Source organism: Leopardus geoffroyi, chromosome A2, assembly GCF_018350155.1.
Source record: "Leopardus geoffroyi isolate Oge1 chromosome A2, O.geoffroyi_Oge1_pat1.0, whole genome shotgun sequence".
Lineage (NCBI taxonomy): Eukaryota > Metazoa > Chordata > Mammalia > Carnivora > Felidae > Leopardus > Leopardus geoffroyi.
In genome coordinates this window covers 112,534,487-112,549,992 of record NC_059331.1, presented here as the reverse complement: position 1 = coordinate 112,549,992, position 15,506 = coordinate 112,534,487, and the positions used below count along the sequence as shown (strand labels likewise).

Sequence of the window (15,506 nt, the reverse complement as noted above, 5' to 3'; positions counted from 1 at the left end):
TACCATACTGTCTTGATGATTACAGCTTCATAGTAGAGGCTAAAGTCTGGGATTGTGATGCCTCCTGCTTTGGTTGTCTTCTTCAGGTTTACTTTGGCTATTTGGGGTCTTTTTTGGTTCCATACAAATTTTAGGATTGTTTGTTCTAGCTTTGAGAAGAATACCAGTGCAATTTTTATTGGGATTGCATTGAATGTGTAAATTGCTTTGGGTATTATTGACCTTTTAACAATATTTATTCTTTCAATCCGTGAGCATGGAATGTTTTTCCATATCTTTGTGTCTTATTCAGTTTCCTTCATAAGCTTTCTATAGTTTTCAACATACAGATCTTTTACATCTTTGGTTAGGTTTATTCCTAGGTATTTTATGGTTCTTGGTGCAATTGTAAATGGGATCAGTTTCTTGATTTCTCTTTCTGTTGCTTCTTATTGGTGTATAAAAATGCAGCCGATTTCCATACGTTGATTTTGTACCCTGTGACTCTGTTGAATTCCTGTATCAGTTCTAGCAGTCTTTTGGTGGAGTCTTTCGGGTTTTCCATGTAGAGTATCATGTCATCTGTGAAAAGTAAAAGTTTGACTTCTTTGCCAGTTTTGATCCCTTTTATTTCATTTTGTTTTCTGATTGCTGATGCTAGGACTTACAACACTACGTTAAACAACAGCGGTGAGAGTGGACATCCCTGTCGTGTTCCTGATCTCTGGGGGAAAGCTCTTAGTTTTTCACCATTGAGGATGATATTAGCTGTGGGCTTTTCATACATGGCTTTTATGATGTTTAAGTATGTTCCTTCTATCCCAACTTTCTTGAAGGTTTTTATTAAGAAAGGATGCTGTGTTTTGTCAAAATGGTTTTTCTGCATCCACTGACATGATCATATGGTTCTTATCCTTTCTTTTATGAATGTGATGTATCACACTGATTTGTGAATATTGAACCAGCCCTGCATCCCAGGAATGAAACCCACTTCATAGTGGTGAATAATCCTTTTTATATGTTGTTGAATTCTATTTGCTAGTATCTTGTTGAGAATTTTTGCATCCGTGTTCATCAGGGATATTGGCCTCTAATTCTCCTTTTTTGTGGTGTCTCTGTCTGGTTTGGGAATCAAGGTAATGTTGGCTTCGTAGAATAGGCCCAGAAGTTTTCCTTCTGTTTCTATTTTTTTGGAATTCCTTGAGATGGATAGGTATTAACTCTGCTTTAAATGTCTGGTAGAATTCCCCATGGGAAGCCATCTGGCCCAGGACTCTTCTTTGCTGGGAGATTTTTGATAACTGATTCAATTTCATTACTAGTTATGGGTCTGTTCCAATTTTCTATTTCTTCCCATTTTAGTTTTGGTAGTGTATGAGTATGTAGGAATTTGTCCATTTCTTCCAGGTTGTCCAGTTTGTTGGCATGTAGTATTTCATAGTATTCTCTGATAATTTCTTGTATTTCTGAGGGATTGGTTATAATAAATACACTTTCATTCATGATTTTTTCTATTTGGGTCCTCTCTTTTTTTTTTTTTTTTTGAGAAGCCTGTCTAGAGGTTTATCAATTTTATTTTTTCAAAAAAAAAAAAAAAAAAACAACAAAACTCTTAGTTTCGTTCATCTGTTCTGTTTTGTTTTGTTTTATTTTGGGTTTTTTTTTTTTTTTGGATTCTATATTTGTTTCTTCTCTGATCTTTATTATTTCTCTTCTTCTGCTGAGTTTGGAGTGTCTTTGCTGTTCTGCTTCTAGTTCCTTAGGTGTGCTGTTAGATTTTGTATTTGGGATATTTCTTGTTTCTCGAAATAGGCCTGGATTGCAATGTATTTTCCTCTCAGGACTGCTTTTGCTGCATCCCAAAGGGTTTGGATTGTTGTGTTTTCATTTTCATTTGTTTCCATGTATTTTTAAATTTCTTCTTTAATTGCCTGGTTGACCCTTTCATTCCTTAGTAGGATATTCTTTAACCTCCATGCATTTGGAGGTTTTCTAAACTTTTTCCTATGGTTGATTTCAGGTTTCATAGCATTGTGATCTGAAAGTGTGCATGATATGATCTCAGTTCTTTTATATTTATTGAGGGCTTTTTTGTGATTCAAATGTGATCTGTCTTGGAGAATGTTCGATGTGCACTCAAGAAGAATGTATATTCTGCTCCTTTAGGATGAAAATTTCTAAATATATCTGTCAAGTCCATCTGGTCCAGTGTATTGTTCAGGGCCATTGTTTCTTTATTGATTATCTGCCTAGATGATCTGCCCATTGTTGTAAGTGGAGTTTTGAAGTCCCCTGCAGTTACCACATTCTTACCAATAAGATTGCTTATGTTTGTGATTAATTGTTTCATATATTTGGGTGTTTCCAAATCCAGTGCATAGACATTTATAATTGTTAGCTCTTCTTGATGGATAGACCCCATTACATAATGCCCTTTTTCATCTCTTGTTACAGCCTTTAGTTTAAAATCTAGTTTGTCTGATATAAGTATGGCTACTCCAGCTTTCTTTTGACTTCTAGTAGCATGTTAGATGGTTCTCCATCTCCTCACTTTTATTTATTTATTTATTTATTTATTTATTTATTTATTTTTAATTTTTTTTTTTTTCAACGTTTATTTTATTTTTGGGACAGAGAGAAACAGAGCATGAACGGGGGAGGGGCAGAGAGAGAGGGAGACACAGAATCGGAAACAGGCTCCAGGCTCTGAGCCATCAGCCCAGAGCCCGACGCGGGGCTCAAACTCACGGACCGCGAGATCGTGACCTGGCTGAAGTTGGACGCTTAACCGACTGCGCCACCCAGGCGCCCCTCCTCACTTTTAATCTGAAGGTGTCCTTGGATCTAAAATGGGTCTCTAGTAGACAGCAAATAGATGGGTCTTGTTATTTTAATCCATCCTGATACCCTATGTCTTTTGATTGGACCATTTAGTCCATTTACATGCAATGTTATTATTGAAAGATACGGGTTTACAGTCCTTGTGTAGGTTATCTGTAGGTTTCATACTTGTAGTGGTGTCTCTTGTCCTTTGTGGTCTTTGCAACATTTCACTCACAGAATCCCCCTTAGGATCTCTTATAGGGCTGGTTTATTGGTGATGAATTCTTTCAGTTTTTGTTTGGGAAAATCTTTATCTCTCCTTCTATTCTGAATGACAGGCTTGCTGGATAAAGGATTCTTGGCTGCATATTCTTCCTGTTCATTACATTGAAAATTTCCTGCCACTCCTTTCTGGTCTGCCACGTTTCAGTAGATAGAGCTGCTACTACCCGTATGTGTCTTTCGTTGTATGTTGAGGCCCGTGTATTCCCAGCTGCTTTCAGAATTCTCTCTTTATCCTTGTATTTTTCCAGTTTCACTATGATATGTCATTCAGAAGACCAATTCAAGTTACCTCTGAAGGGAGTTCTCTGTGCCTTCCCCAGACGGGGGAGGTTCTTAGCTATGATTTGTTCAAGTATACCTTCGGCCCCTTTCTTTCTCCTTCTTCTGGAACTACTATGATATGGATATTGTTCCGTTTCATGGAATCACTTAGTTCTCTAATTCTCCCCTCGTGATCCAGAATTTTTTTATCATTTTCTCAGCTTCCTCTTTTTCCATAATTTTATCTTATATTTCACCCATTCTCCCCTCTGCTTCTTCAGTCCTCGCTATGACTGCCTCTGTTTTATTTTGCACCTCATCTACAGCATTTTTTAATGCATCATTACTAATTTTTAGTTCCTTGATCTCTTGGGCAGTAGATTCTCTGCTGTCCTCTACGCTTTTTTCAAGCCCAGCGATTAATCTTACGACTATTATTCTAAATTCTTGTTCCACTATATTGTTTACAACTCTTTTGATCACTTCTTTAGCTCTTACCTTTCCTGGAATTTCTTTTGTGAATTCTTCTGTTTCGTCATTTTGCCTAGTCTTCTGTCTCTTATGTGTTTTAAAAGCTTGTTATGTGCCCTGCACCTGTGAGCACTACTATATTAAAGAGAGGTCATACACTGTCCAGGACCTGGCCCTTCAGGAAATGTTTTTTGGAGAGTGTTACTTGCTCTCTGTTGTTGTGACTCTGGTTACTTTATCTCCCTACTCGTAGTGATGTTTTGGACCCTCCACCAGGTGTGGTTTGATTTGTTTGTTCAAGTAGCCTTGGAAAGGAAAACAAGTAAGCAAAAAAATAGAAAACAAAAACAGGCAAACAACCAAAAAAACCCAGAAACAACAGCTACAAGTAAACAGGGTGGGCGCAGTACTGATGGAAGAGGCCTTATCCTGACAAAGAGAGAAATGACAGGGGCAGGGACAAAGAAAGAATAAAAATTGACCAGAGAATCTATACGGCTTAATCCAGAGAGAAAGAAAGGGAAATAGAGAAGGGGATGGGGAAAAAGAAAAAAGAAAAGAAAGGTATGCAGACAGAGAAACTATAAGGCTTAATGCAGAGAGAATGGAGAATAAAGGAGGAGGTGTGGAACACGTATTAAGAGAATGGATTAAATATGTCTGCTTAAACAAACTAACAACCAGAGATAAGAATGAGAAAAGGAAGGAAGAATATATATAATAAGAATTGTCTGAGAATTAATCAGGCAATGCAGCAGTGCCTGTCTGGAGGTCGTCTGTTTCCTCACTGTCAATCCTTCTCCTGTAGCTGTGCAGTTACCAGGTGCAGAGGGGCGTGGTTTGGTATAGGCGGATCCTGCCTCCACCGTGGGCCCTGCTGGGCCCTACTGTCCGGTCCTTGAGGCCCCACCTTGGTGGTGGTGGGGAGAAAAATGGCGACCCCCAGTCTCTCGCGGACCGGGTGTCCCAGACCACTCTGTTTGAGCCATCCTCATTGTGCCACGGGTGCAAATGAGGCAGTTTGTCCACTCCACTGACTCCTGTGCCTAGCTCCGCATGCCCCGTACTGGGGAAGAGCGGCTCCACGCCTCCCGATATGTGGTCCCTGGCTGGCAGGCACAGGCATGCTTTGTCCTGTCCCACAGCACTCCAGGGAGGGAATCGCTTTCTCCTTCTGCGGACTGCACCCCTGACCTAGCCACCGAACCTGGGGCTGGCTCCCCTCCTCCCCAGGTACGTGATCCAGGGGCAGCCGTCCCTAGACCAGAGAAAGCCCACAGTTAGATTGATCTTTATCTCTCCTGGACTGAAGTTTTTCTCTTGTCCAGATACAGGCCTATGCTTCCTTTTCTCTTTTTCTCTTCCTTTTGTCTCTCCACAAAAGGGGATCCCTCCTCTCTGTTCCTTTTCTCTCTCCCAGTTTGCAGTCACACACCTACGGCCCCTCAGGTTGTCCCAGTGGGTCCCTGGAAGCCGGCTGTCTCTTTTCCTCCCAGACTCTTGGGGTTCAGAGTCCTTCAGCTTCAACACTTCTTCTCTTTTTTATGTTTTTTACCTTTGTTTCTAGCTCCTTTGAGTGTAAGATAAGGACTACGATTAGGACTGATGTTCTCCACTCATTTCAAATCCAGTGATTATCTTTATGATCATTACTTTCTTTATTAGGTATGTTACTTATCTCCCTTTTGTTTAGCTCTCTTCTTTTGAATTTGTCCTTTTTTTTTTTTTTTTTTCATTTGGGACATATTCCTTCTCATTTTGTCTGTCTTTTTCTGAGTGTTAGGGAAGTCACGTGCTCTTGAAAGCAGTGCCTTTATGTACAAGAGGTCTTGTAATGCCCTGCAGTGCAGTGTCTCCTATTTACCATAACCTGGCGCTTCAGGGGTGTCTCCTTTGTGTTTTGCAAGTGCCCCAATTTTGTGGCTGAGCCATGTTTTCCTTCATTCCAGTTATCTGCAATGGGTCTCTTTGCTGTTGTGGGCAAGGTTTGGTCCTTGTGTTTTTAGTGGACCAGTCTGGGGCTACCTTGGGTTTAAAGTGAACCAGAACAGGCATTTGCCAGAGCTATGGTAGCTCCAAACTCAAGGGTGCTTTCTGCATGTTGTCACTAGAGAAACTTGTTGGTGGGCTAGGCCTGCAGTTCAGCCAGGTGTCTGACCAGCCTACTGCTGGGGCTGTAGTTGGACTGAGGTATGCTGTTACTTTCCCTCTCTCAGGGGCAAGAGTCACTTTGGAGTGGTGCTCGCCCCTATTGGGGCTGCTTGCACACCACAAGCCTTGCCGCACTGCTTGGGATAGGCTCATCCAAGGCCTACAGGAGAACATGGGGGCTGGGTGTGCTGCACATCACGCCCGCAGCGTCTGCACTGGGCTGCTGTGGAATGGAGCTAAAGCAGCCTGGGAAAACTTCTGCCCAGGCAGAGGGTTGAAGGGAGTGTATTCACGGAAGTATGTGGCTGGGGTGCACTTTTCGCAGGTTAGGTGATCATTGCAATGTGCTTGTTCCCACAGGTGTCCGTGTATTTAGGCTGGGGATGGGGAGTGGGGGAGGGAAGTAGCACCCATCAGTTCTTTTGTTCTTGGAGAAATCTCTCAGATTTCCCTGCCTCTCCAGCACATGCTCTGAGACCATTAAATCTCTTTCCTGTACACCCGCGGCATTTTTCAAACTGTTGCTTCTGTGCTGTATCTAAGTGGAGCTGTTTGTTGTGCTGTACTTTAAGGGCAGAGACTCAGTTTTCTGTTACCCTCCTGCCTCTTAATCTATTGAGCCTGTTGATTTTCAGAGTTCAAGGTGTGAAGCCCTTCTGATTGTGGAGGTGGGGAGGGGACAAAACTGAGAAGCTTCTGGACCTCTGGTTTTCAAAGCCAAATGTTACAGGGATTTGTCTTCTCAGGGCAACCTCTCAACCTGGAGTGCCTGGGGCAGAGTCCTCTCCTTTCCCCTCTCTGTGCCCGTGGAGGCACTCCCTCTCAAGGTCAGTCCCACTTGATGGTACAGTCTTTCAATAAGCATAAAACATCTTTATGAACAAATCCAAATTTACTTTCTCAAGACAAAAGTAGATAAAACCTATATTTAGTAATCACTGTTTTAGTATTTTATTTGGAAAACAATTTGATGTCAATAAAGGGTTTCTCGGGTTTGATGGATTTACACAAATCTATTTGGGTTTAGGGCTCTATGGTTACATTCCCTAGTTACCAATTTTGAACCCTACATAACCCAGTACCTCTTTCTTATGGGAAATATTTTGCAGTACTACCTTTACTATCATGAAAACACATCTTTATTGTGAATTGAAACTTAAAGGTAATACAAGCTACTTACACATTTGGAAAAAAAACAAAAATCTGTAAGTGCTGTAATACAATACAATACAATATACTTCCGTGTGAGAATACTCAAGCATGACTACCTGGGAAGACTGAAATAGTTGGATGACATATGCACTGATACCTAGAATCATGAATGTGTCTAGAAAGGTAGATTGATGCAGCGGTTTTGAATTGACAACTCAGAGAACACATACAGTGTCTCCAATGGCAAAATGCTTTTCTGAAGTAAGGAGTACTTCTCAGTAATACTTAATACTTCCATACTTCCATACTTAATAATCTACCCTTGAATTTTAATTTTATTTTGAGTGAGAGAGTGAGCGAGCAGGAAGGGGCAGAGAGAGAATCCCAGGTAGGGTCTACAGCAGTGTAGAGCTCAACTCGTGGCTTGAACTCAAGAACCGTAAGATCATGACCTGAGTGAAAACCAAGAGTTGGACGCTTAACCAACAGATTGACCCAGGTGTCCTTCCTGGACATTTTTATGTATATTGAAACCATGCAAACATGATTTTATGCTGATATGTATGTATTTATGTATGTGTATATGTATACATATATATATTTAGAATTAGATTTTGTGTCCAGCTATTTATAAATAGGTTTGTTCCCTCATTGACAAGTCTGGTGGACTTCTGGGTTTCTGTGATGGTGTAGTTCCTGCTTGGGAAAACACATTGAGAAATTAACAGTTCAAAAAGGGCTTTCTGGAGTAAATCTCTAAATTTAGGATCTTCTTGATTTGATAGTTACTAAAGTTCCTTTCCAGTGGCTCCTGGCTGTTTTATTAAGCAACAGCTATTTAGGTAAATTCTTTCTCTTATACTATGTGAATACTTTTAGGAATTTAGTAGAGTTCTACAAAGCGTTCTGTCTTCTCAAGGGTTTTTGAGTAGTGTGTGGAATGCAAACATACACAGAGCTAGAGTCAGTAAACCGAGATCAAGCACACTTAGGATGCGATGCTGTGCCATGGAGTCTTCTAGGAGTGGAAGAGGAGTGATTTAAGCCTTTCCTGGGGAGTCAGTGAAGTTTTTGTGAGTAAGTAGTGGGTGTGCTAGTGAAGTCACCAGGTTTGCCTCTTTAGTAGTTAAAATTCCTTAAGTACTTGGAAATGACCTTTTGAAATAGTAGTTGTCCCCTAATCCTTTCATACTATGTAGACTAAATTGGCAAAATCAGTTTTGTTTTTGAGAGAGAGAGAATGAGCGGGTGCATGCATGCATATACACAAGTGCACAAGCAGAGTAGGGACAGAGGGATTGGGAAAGAGAATCTTAAGCAGGCTTCATGCCCAGTGTGAGCCTGATGTGGAGCTTGATTTCTTCACTTTGAGATCATGACCTGAGCCAAAGTCAGGAGTCAGAGCCTTACTGCTTGAGCCACTCAGTTCCTAATAAATGAAATATGTAGTTGTATTTAATAACATTTCTATTTACTATTAACAGTTATAATTTGAGGATTTTTCTCCCATAAGTCATTGGCTTTAATATTCAGGGCCTTCACCTTTAATACTGATCTTGCTATGGGCCATCTAGTACAGAAATCTAGTAATGGTGGGTAATACCAAAATTGCCTTCATTCAGTTATACTCAGAAATTAGAGACATTTTTCTCTTTTTTTTTTCTTTCTCTCATTGGAGAATGACTATAATTCCAGTGCATAGCTATTAGAGAAGAAAGGTCAACCTGCTCATGCATAATTGGACATTTTGTTTCTGGGTACTTATGTTGAATAATCCTTTTAAATTTAGTATATTGGAAGCTTTTGGTCAAGTTGAATTACTCAAGTCATTATGGACTAATGATAATGCTATTGTATTTTGGCATGTGTGCTTATATTTAAGAGATAGATGTATAATTTTTGGACTCGGCCAGTTTAATCAGGACATTGGACTATTTTGAAAGAGAATAAAACATATCATTTTTTCTTTTTTTTTTTTTTTTTAACAGCCTTTTAGGTGTCCCCATTGCATATGATAACATCAAAGTGGTAGGTGAACTGGGAGATATTTATGATGATCAAGGACACATTCATCTTAACATTGAAGCAGATTTTGTTATTTTCTGCCCTGAACCAGGGCAAAAGCTTATGGTATGTATATATATTTAAAGCTTTCTTTGTATAATTGTATAATGATATAATTTGGAAGATTTTTAAGACTATACACCTCGAGAAGTAAATGGCTTGCTATTGTGGGTAGCTAAAAGTTATTTTTTTTAATGTTTATTTTTGAAAGAGAAAGCAGGGGAGGGGCAGAGAGAGGCGGGCAGAGGATCTAAAGCAGGCTCTGCGCTGACAGCAGAGAGCCCAACATGGAGCTCTAACTGATGAACTGTGAGATCATGCCGTGAGCCCAAGTCAGATACTTAACTGACTAAGCCACCTAGACACCCCTAAAAATTATTTTCAAAGAAAAAAAGTCAATTCAACCTTGGTAAGTTTTTAAACTCCATTCTTCTAGAACTCACCTGTATATGCAGAGTATGTGTGTCATACAATTTATTCTCTTCTTTGTATAGCACCAGAACGATCTTAAGTGATAAAAAAAAATCACTAGTTTCTTCTCAATTATATACCAATAGTTTCTTTATAAAGGATTTAAACAGGGGCTAGGGGCTCCTGGATGGCTCTGTCAGTTGAGCTTCCTAATGCAGCTCAGGTCATGATCTCACAGTTTGTGAGTTCGAGTCCCATGTCAGACTGTGCTGACAGGTCAGAGCCTGGGGCCTGCTTCAGATTCTGCTTCTCTCTGTCTCTCTCTGCCCCTCCCCCGCTCATGCGCACGCACTCTGTCTCTCCCCCTCTCTCTCTGTCTCAAACGTTAAAAAAATATTTAAAAGATTCAAACCTTGTAGTAGTGTTTCAAATAGGAGTTGAAAATTCAAATAGTTGTGGGACCAGGCAGGTAATGAAAGTGAATGAACAATGAGGTTAGGGCACCCATCAGGTGCCATGGTAATGAAGGCCCTGTTGGGAAGGTTTTTTAAGACAATCTAGATATACAGATGGATGTGAAATTGACTGTCTTCTACCAGCAGTTTTGAGTGTATTTGTTGATGTGTGTGTGTGTGTGTATTCATACATATGTTTGTATGTTTTTTTAAGTACTTCCTATAAAATTTTTTATTAATGGTTCTTATAAGATTAACCTTTATTGTTAATGAATATACTGATCAAATTTCACTGACAAATTCTACAAGGCATTTCTAATTAAAAAAAAATTTTACAGTGTCGGTTAAACTGGTAGAAATAGTATCCTGGGCCTGCCAAAGTTGGGTTATACAGCTAGCCTCCATACTATTAAAGTTGGCAGATTTGTACTTAAAAAAATTCCGACACTTAACTCATCTGCTTTGTGTAAGTTACCATAGATATAAACATGGAAATAACATACTGTACAGAAAGTATGAAACTAAGAATAAAATTATTCCTTTTACTCTATTCCCCACAATGAGATCCAGTCTTCAAATACATCTGGGCAGTTTTTTCCAATTTTTAATTTTAAACATTGTATAATTTACATACAATAAAATAAGAGATCTAAATTATATACGACAAAATGCATAGATCATAGTGTTCAGTTCAATGAATTCTGACAAGTGCATATATACCATTTTATTTGAGAATGACCGTCATGCCCTTTCCTGGTCAATCCTCTCTTCTAGATCCAACCACTATTCTGCTTCTGTTTATCATACATTAGTTTTGCTTAAGCTTCTCATTTTATATTAGTGGAAATTTTCATTATACACTCTTTGATGAAAATCTGACCTCTTTTGTTCAACATGTTTTTACACTTCATCCATGCTGTTTGATGGTGTATTGGTAGTTTTATTCCTCTTTGTTCATAGAATTCGGTTATATGAGTGTATTACAATTTGATTGTTCATCTTCATTGATGGACATTTTGGTTTCCAGTCTGGAGCTATTATGAATGAAGCTGTGTGAATGTGTATTTTCATTTCTCCTAGGTAGGAACTGGAAGCTGTATTGTAAGTCAGAGGGTAGGTGTTTGAGGAATCAGCCTGTTTTTCATAAAATTAAACATTCAACACTATTAGTTGCTCTGTGTCCTTGCCAGCATCTGGTTTTGTTAGTCTTTTAATTAAACTGATGGATAATACTAGGTTCTCCTTAATTTGTGTTTTCCTTCGTGAGATTTTTCTTGTGTTTCAATAAGAAAGGCCTGTTTAAGTGCTTTGCCCATTTTTAGCTGGACTTTTGTGTTACGGAGGTTTAGTAGTTCTGTTTATAAACTTCATACTTTTTAGCTTTAAAGCTTCTAAAAATGTTTTTGTGATTCAGAGTAGCCATGCTCAAGATCTACTGATGAAGGATAAGTTGTCTTCAAATACAGTGCTTATTATATCCTACTAAAGTTAATTGTTAAATAATTTTTTTTATGTTTATTTCTGAGAGAAACAGAATGTGAATGGGGGAAGGGTAGGGAGAGATGGAGACACAGAATCCAAAGCAGGCTCCAGACTCCCAGTTATCAGCACAGAGCCTGATGCGGGGCTGGAACCCACAAACCTTGAAATCATGACCTGAGCCGAAGTCAGGCACTTAAGTGACCATGCCTTCCAACAATGCTTTTTAAGCTTTGAAATTCAGACTGTTTATGGAAATATAATGTGGATCCTAGTTATAAAAAAACATATGCTTCCTGGCTTGAGGTCTTTTCACATTTAGGTAATATCAAACAGTATTTTCTGCTTGGTTTCAATATGGTTATAATCTACTCCCCAGGGAGTCCTGTAGCAGGAGCTGAGGTAGGTTGTTTTGGTTTTTTTTTTTTTTTTTTTAGAGGTGTAAGAGTTGTTTATCCAGTTAGGCAATTGATATGCATGCAGTTTACCAAATTTCCAGCCTTCTAAAAACTCTACAGTGTTTTAAAATGGTTTAGTATAACATGTAAATTTTAATTGAAAATCTTTTTCCATATGAAATTATTCCATTATTTCAATGTTTTCTCTTTAAGATCAGTTTGAAGCTTATAAAGTTTTATTTACCTTTTAAACTCTTTAGATAGCTTGATGCTTTTTTTTCTTTCTTCCCAGGGTACAGTTAACAAAGTGTCTTCTAGCCACATTGGCTGTTTAGTACATGGGTGTTTCAATGCCTCCATCCCTAAACCTGAGCAGATGCCAGCTGAGCAGTGGCAGATCCTAGAGATAAATGTGGGTGATGAACTAGAATTTGAAGTATTTCGTTTGGACTCAGATGCTGCTGGAGTATTCTGCATTCGGGGAAAATTAAATACCTCTAGGTCAGTTCCTCATCACATTATTTTAATTTTGGTAGTCCTTTCTGTTTAATTCTGAATTTAGAGAACATAAGTCCCTCTTTCGGAAAGTAATTTAGAATATGCCATAAAGTCAATGTAAATTGGAATCTTAAGTGCTTTGACAGCATATTGAATATTCCAAAGGCCGGCACTTCTAGCTAATGGATCTGTAGTTTACTAACTCAATCTTCCTATTTTCTAGTTTGGTTAATTTTTTAAAAAGTTGATCCTTGAGCTTGAAACTGCTGAAAGCTTAATCATATTTGATTAATGTCACTATGCCAGGTAGATAATTTCTGTATTTTTCTGTTAGCTCATTGAAATTACTTAGTTAGATGTAGCTAGTGCTACTGGATGGGACTCTGCATCCAGTAGAGAGGGCTACTTCACTGATCCTTGGTTTTTTTTTTTTTTTTTTTTTTAGTGTTAACTCACAACTTTGAAAAAAATGAATAATTTGAAACAAGGATTCATAGATGGGAAACTCCATTAATTTTGGTAGACAGTACACGTGTATTTTTTATCACTCGTCAGTTGTTTGGCTACTAAGCCTGAGTATTGTGATGTTTCATGCACAGTGAGCAAATTTTTTTGAATCAAAACAAAATTTATAAAGTACATTTTGATAAACATTTTTTATGTAATTTTTATGTATGAAAACAGTCTGGAAGGACTTTGGAAAAAATTTACCAAGACATTTTAATGAGCTGAGGGATAATAGAATAGAATATTTATAGATATTTATGCCATACTTCTGTATCTTGTACTACTGTCATTATTTAGAAGAAAGATTAACATTTAGTATATTCTTGATCTCATTTTATTATTTTTGTTTATTGCTCTGTAATTTTTTTTTAACTGTTATTTTAGTTTACAAACCAAGTGCTCTACAGTTTCTGAAGAAGTAACAGAAACTGGCACTGAAGAAATTGTAGAAAAACCTCTGAAGAAGAAAAAGAAAAAGAAGACAGACCCAGAGCCATATGAAGTGGAGAGTGATAACAGAGAACTAGCAGATTTTGCAGATGTCACTGTGAAAGAAGAGACAAACCTGCAGATTAATAATACGAATGGCTTCCAGAACGAAGAGCCAAAGAAGAAGAAGAAGAAAAGGCACCAGGAGGACCAGGATCCTGTTTTCCAAGGTAGTGACTCCAGTGGTTATCAGAGTGACCATAAAAAGAGAAAAAAGAAAAGAAAACACAGTGAGGAAGCTGAATTTACCCCACTTTTGGAACACTCATCTAAAAAGAAAAGGGAAAAGTAATTCCTTTAGTGCATTTTACTCAGTTTTTTGAAGATTGATTTACATACAGTAGACGAATAAATGTGGGAATCATATGAAATGCTTGTGTATTCCAGTAGTCTGCAAAACAGGAAACATTTCATTAGTAGGAATTTTTGGTGCTAAAATTATTAAAGTGGTAATTACTTTTGGAAATACCAATATTATCAAACTGCCATTTTATTGTATACAGAATAAGAGGATAAGACCTCTCTCAAGTCTTGCATTTTTCCAGTTTTTACATGCTACATAAAATTATTTCTGTCATCTGAAGACTGGTAAAGGACTTTGTAATAGAGTGTTATTTGTATCATTACCGAATGGTTTTGAGCTTGTGTATTTTTTAGTAGGTTTGACCTTCAGTCATAATATTATATGAGATTTTTAGATTTTCTCTTCTCTGGTTCAATTTAGAATGGTTTGCCAAAGGAGCTCTGAAGTCTCCAGAGCTCATTAGAACCATGCCACTATTGACAGTGGTAGGAAACATTGTTCACTGTTCTTCCCTTCCAGATGTATGTTGGTTTTTGTTTCTGTTTTTGTTTTTTTTTTGTATAAGAGGTTGATGTAGAGGGCTCTTCTCTTGTACTTGTTTATGTGTGCCTCAGCTGTAAATGCCATTCTTACTAGTAGGAAATTTCTCAACTACTTTATAATTGGGTTAAGGTATTAAAAATGATTCTTAAGAGAAAATTGCACTGCGAAATGTGGACTGTGTGTTAACTACTGGAAAACACTGATGAAATGACAAGCTGGTTCAGGCTGATAATCAATGCATGGCCACATTCATTGATTTAACAGTACCTGACCACTTTGCTGTGTGTAAAACATTCTACTAAGGAACAGATGTATAATGATTGTAGTCCCTTCCCTTATGTAGTGTCATAGGAGAAACAGATGCACACATGCACAATATATATAAGTAAAATACAGAAAGGCAGTAATTCTGGGAAGTACTAAAAACAAGAGTGTCTAATGAATGTTAATTGTGTTAATATCTGTAAATGGATGAATGGTTGAAATGAATTTCAAGTGGCAACCATTTTGTTGCCGTTTATCTAATATCAGATGTAGTACTGGTCTCACACTATTAAATTTTACTAATATATAAATTCTGCAGAAAGTGTATCTTGATCCAAATCTATAGTAATAGAATACAGAGTTTGGAGAGTAACATACGTTCACACGCTTGTTCTTAATTAAATTAAGACCAGACAATGGACCAGGCCAATTTCTTTTTCTACAGTTTAGTGTGGGTATTGAGCCCTTAAAATATGGCTAATGCAAATTGACCTGCTATCAGTATAAAATACAAGATTTTGAAGATGTACAAAGAATGTAAATTATCTCAGTTTTATATTGGTGAAATTCAATTTTTGGTATAGTGTGTTAAATAATGTTATATCTAGCTTTTTTTCATTTTCTGGCTAGAAGATTAAAAATTGTAGGTGAAGCTATTTTGTTTAGGATTTTTGCATTTAGGGTCATCAGAGATACTGGTCTATAGTTTTTTTTTGTTGTTTTTGGTAGTGTCTTTATATGATTTTGGTGTCAGGGTAATTCTCAACAAAATATTGTCAAAAAAAAAAAATCTAATACATTACAACAAATCATTCACCACAATCAAGGGATTTATTCCAGGGATGTAAGTGTGTTCCAATATATGCAAGTCAGTCACATTATACATCACATTAAGAGAAAGGATAAAAACCATATGATCTTCTCAGGGGAGGCAGAAAAATCACTTCATAATAAAAACTCTTTTAACATTGT

General features: G+C 37.8%; 1 protein-coding gene across 1 annotated transcript in view; it reads left to right on the top strand.

The window, feature by feature from the left end:
• The window catches only part of POLR1F (RNA polymerase I subunit F), a 32,040-nt gene extending 16,850 nt beyond the window's left edge, over window positions 1-15,190 (top strand). Inside the window, exons 2-4 of the mRNA XM_045495034.1 lie at window positions 9,111-9,252; window positions 12,222-12,430; window positions 13,319-15,190. Coding sequence (XP_045350990.1) covers window positions 9,111-9,252; window positions 12,222-12,430; window positions 13,319-13,715 — 748 coding nt within the window. The 3' untranslated portion in view covers window positions 13,716-15,190. The remainder of the gene's footprint in view (window positions 1-9,110; window positions 9,253-12,221; window positions 12,431-13,318) is intronic.
• The last annotated feature ends 316 nt before the right edge of the window (window positions 15,191-15,506 follow it).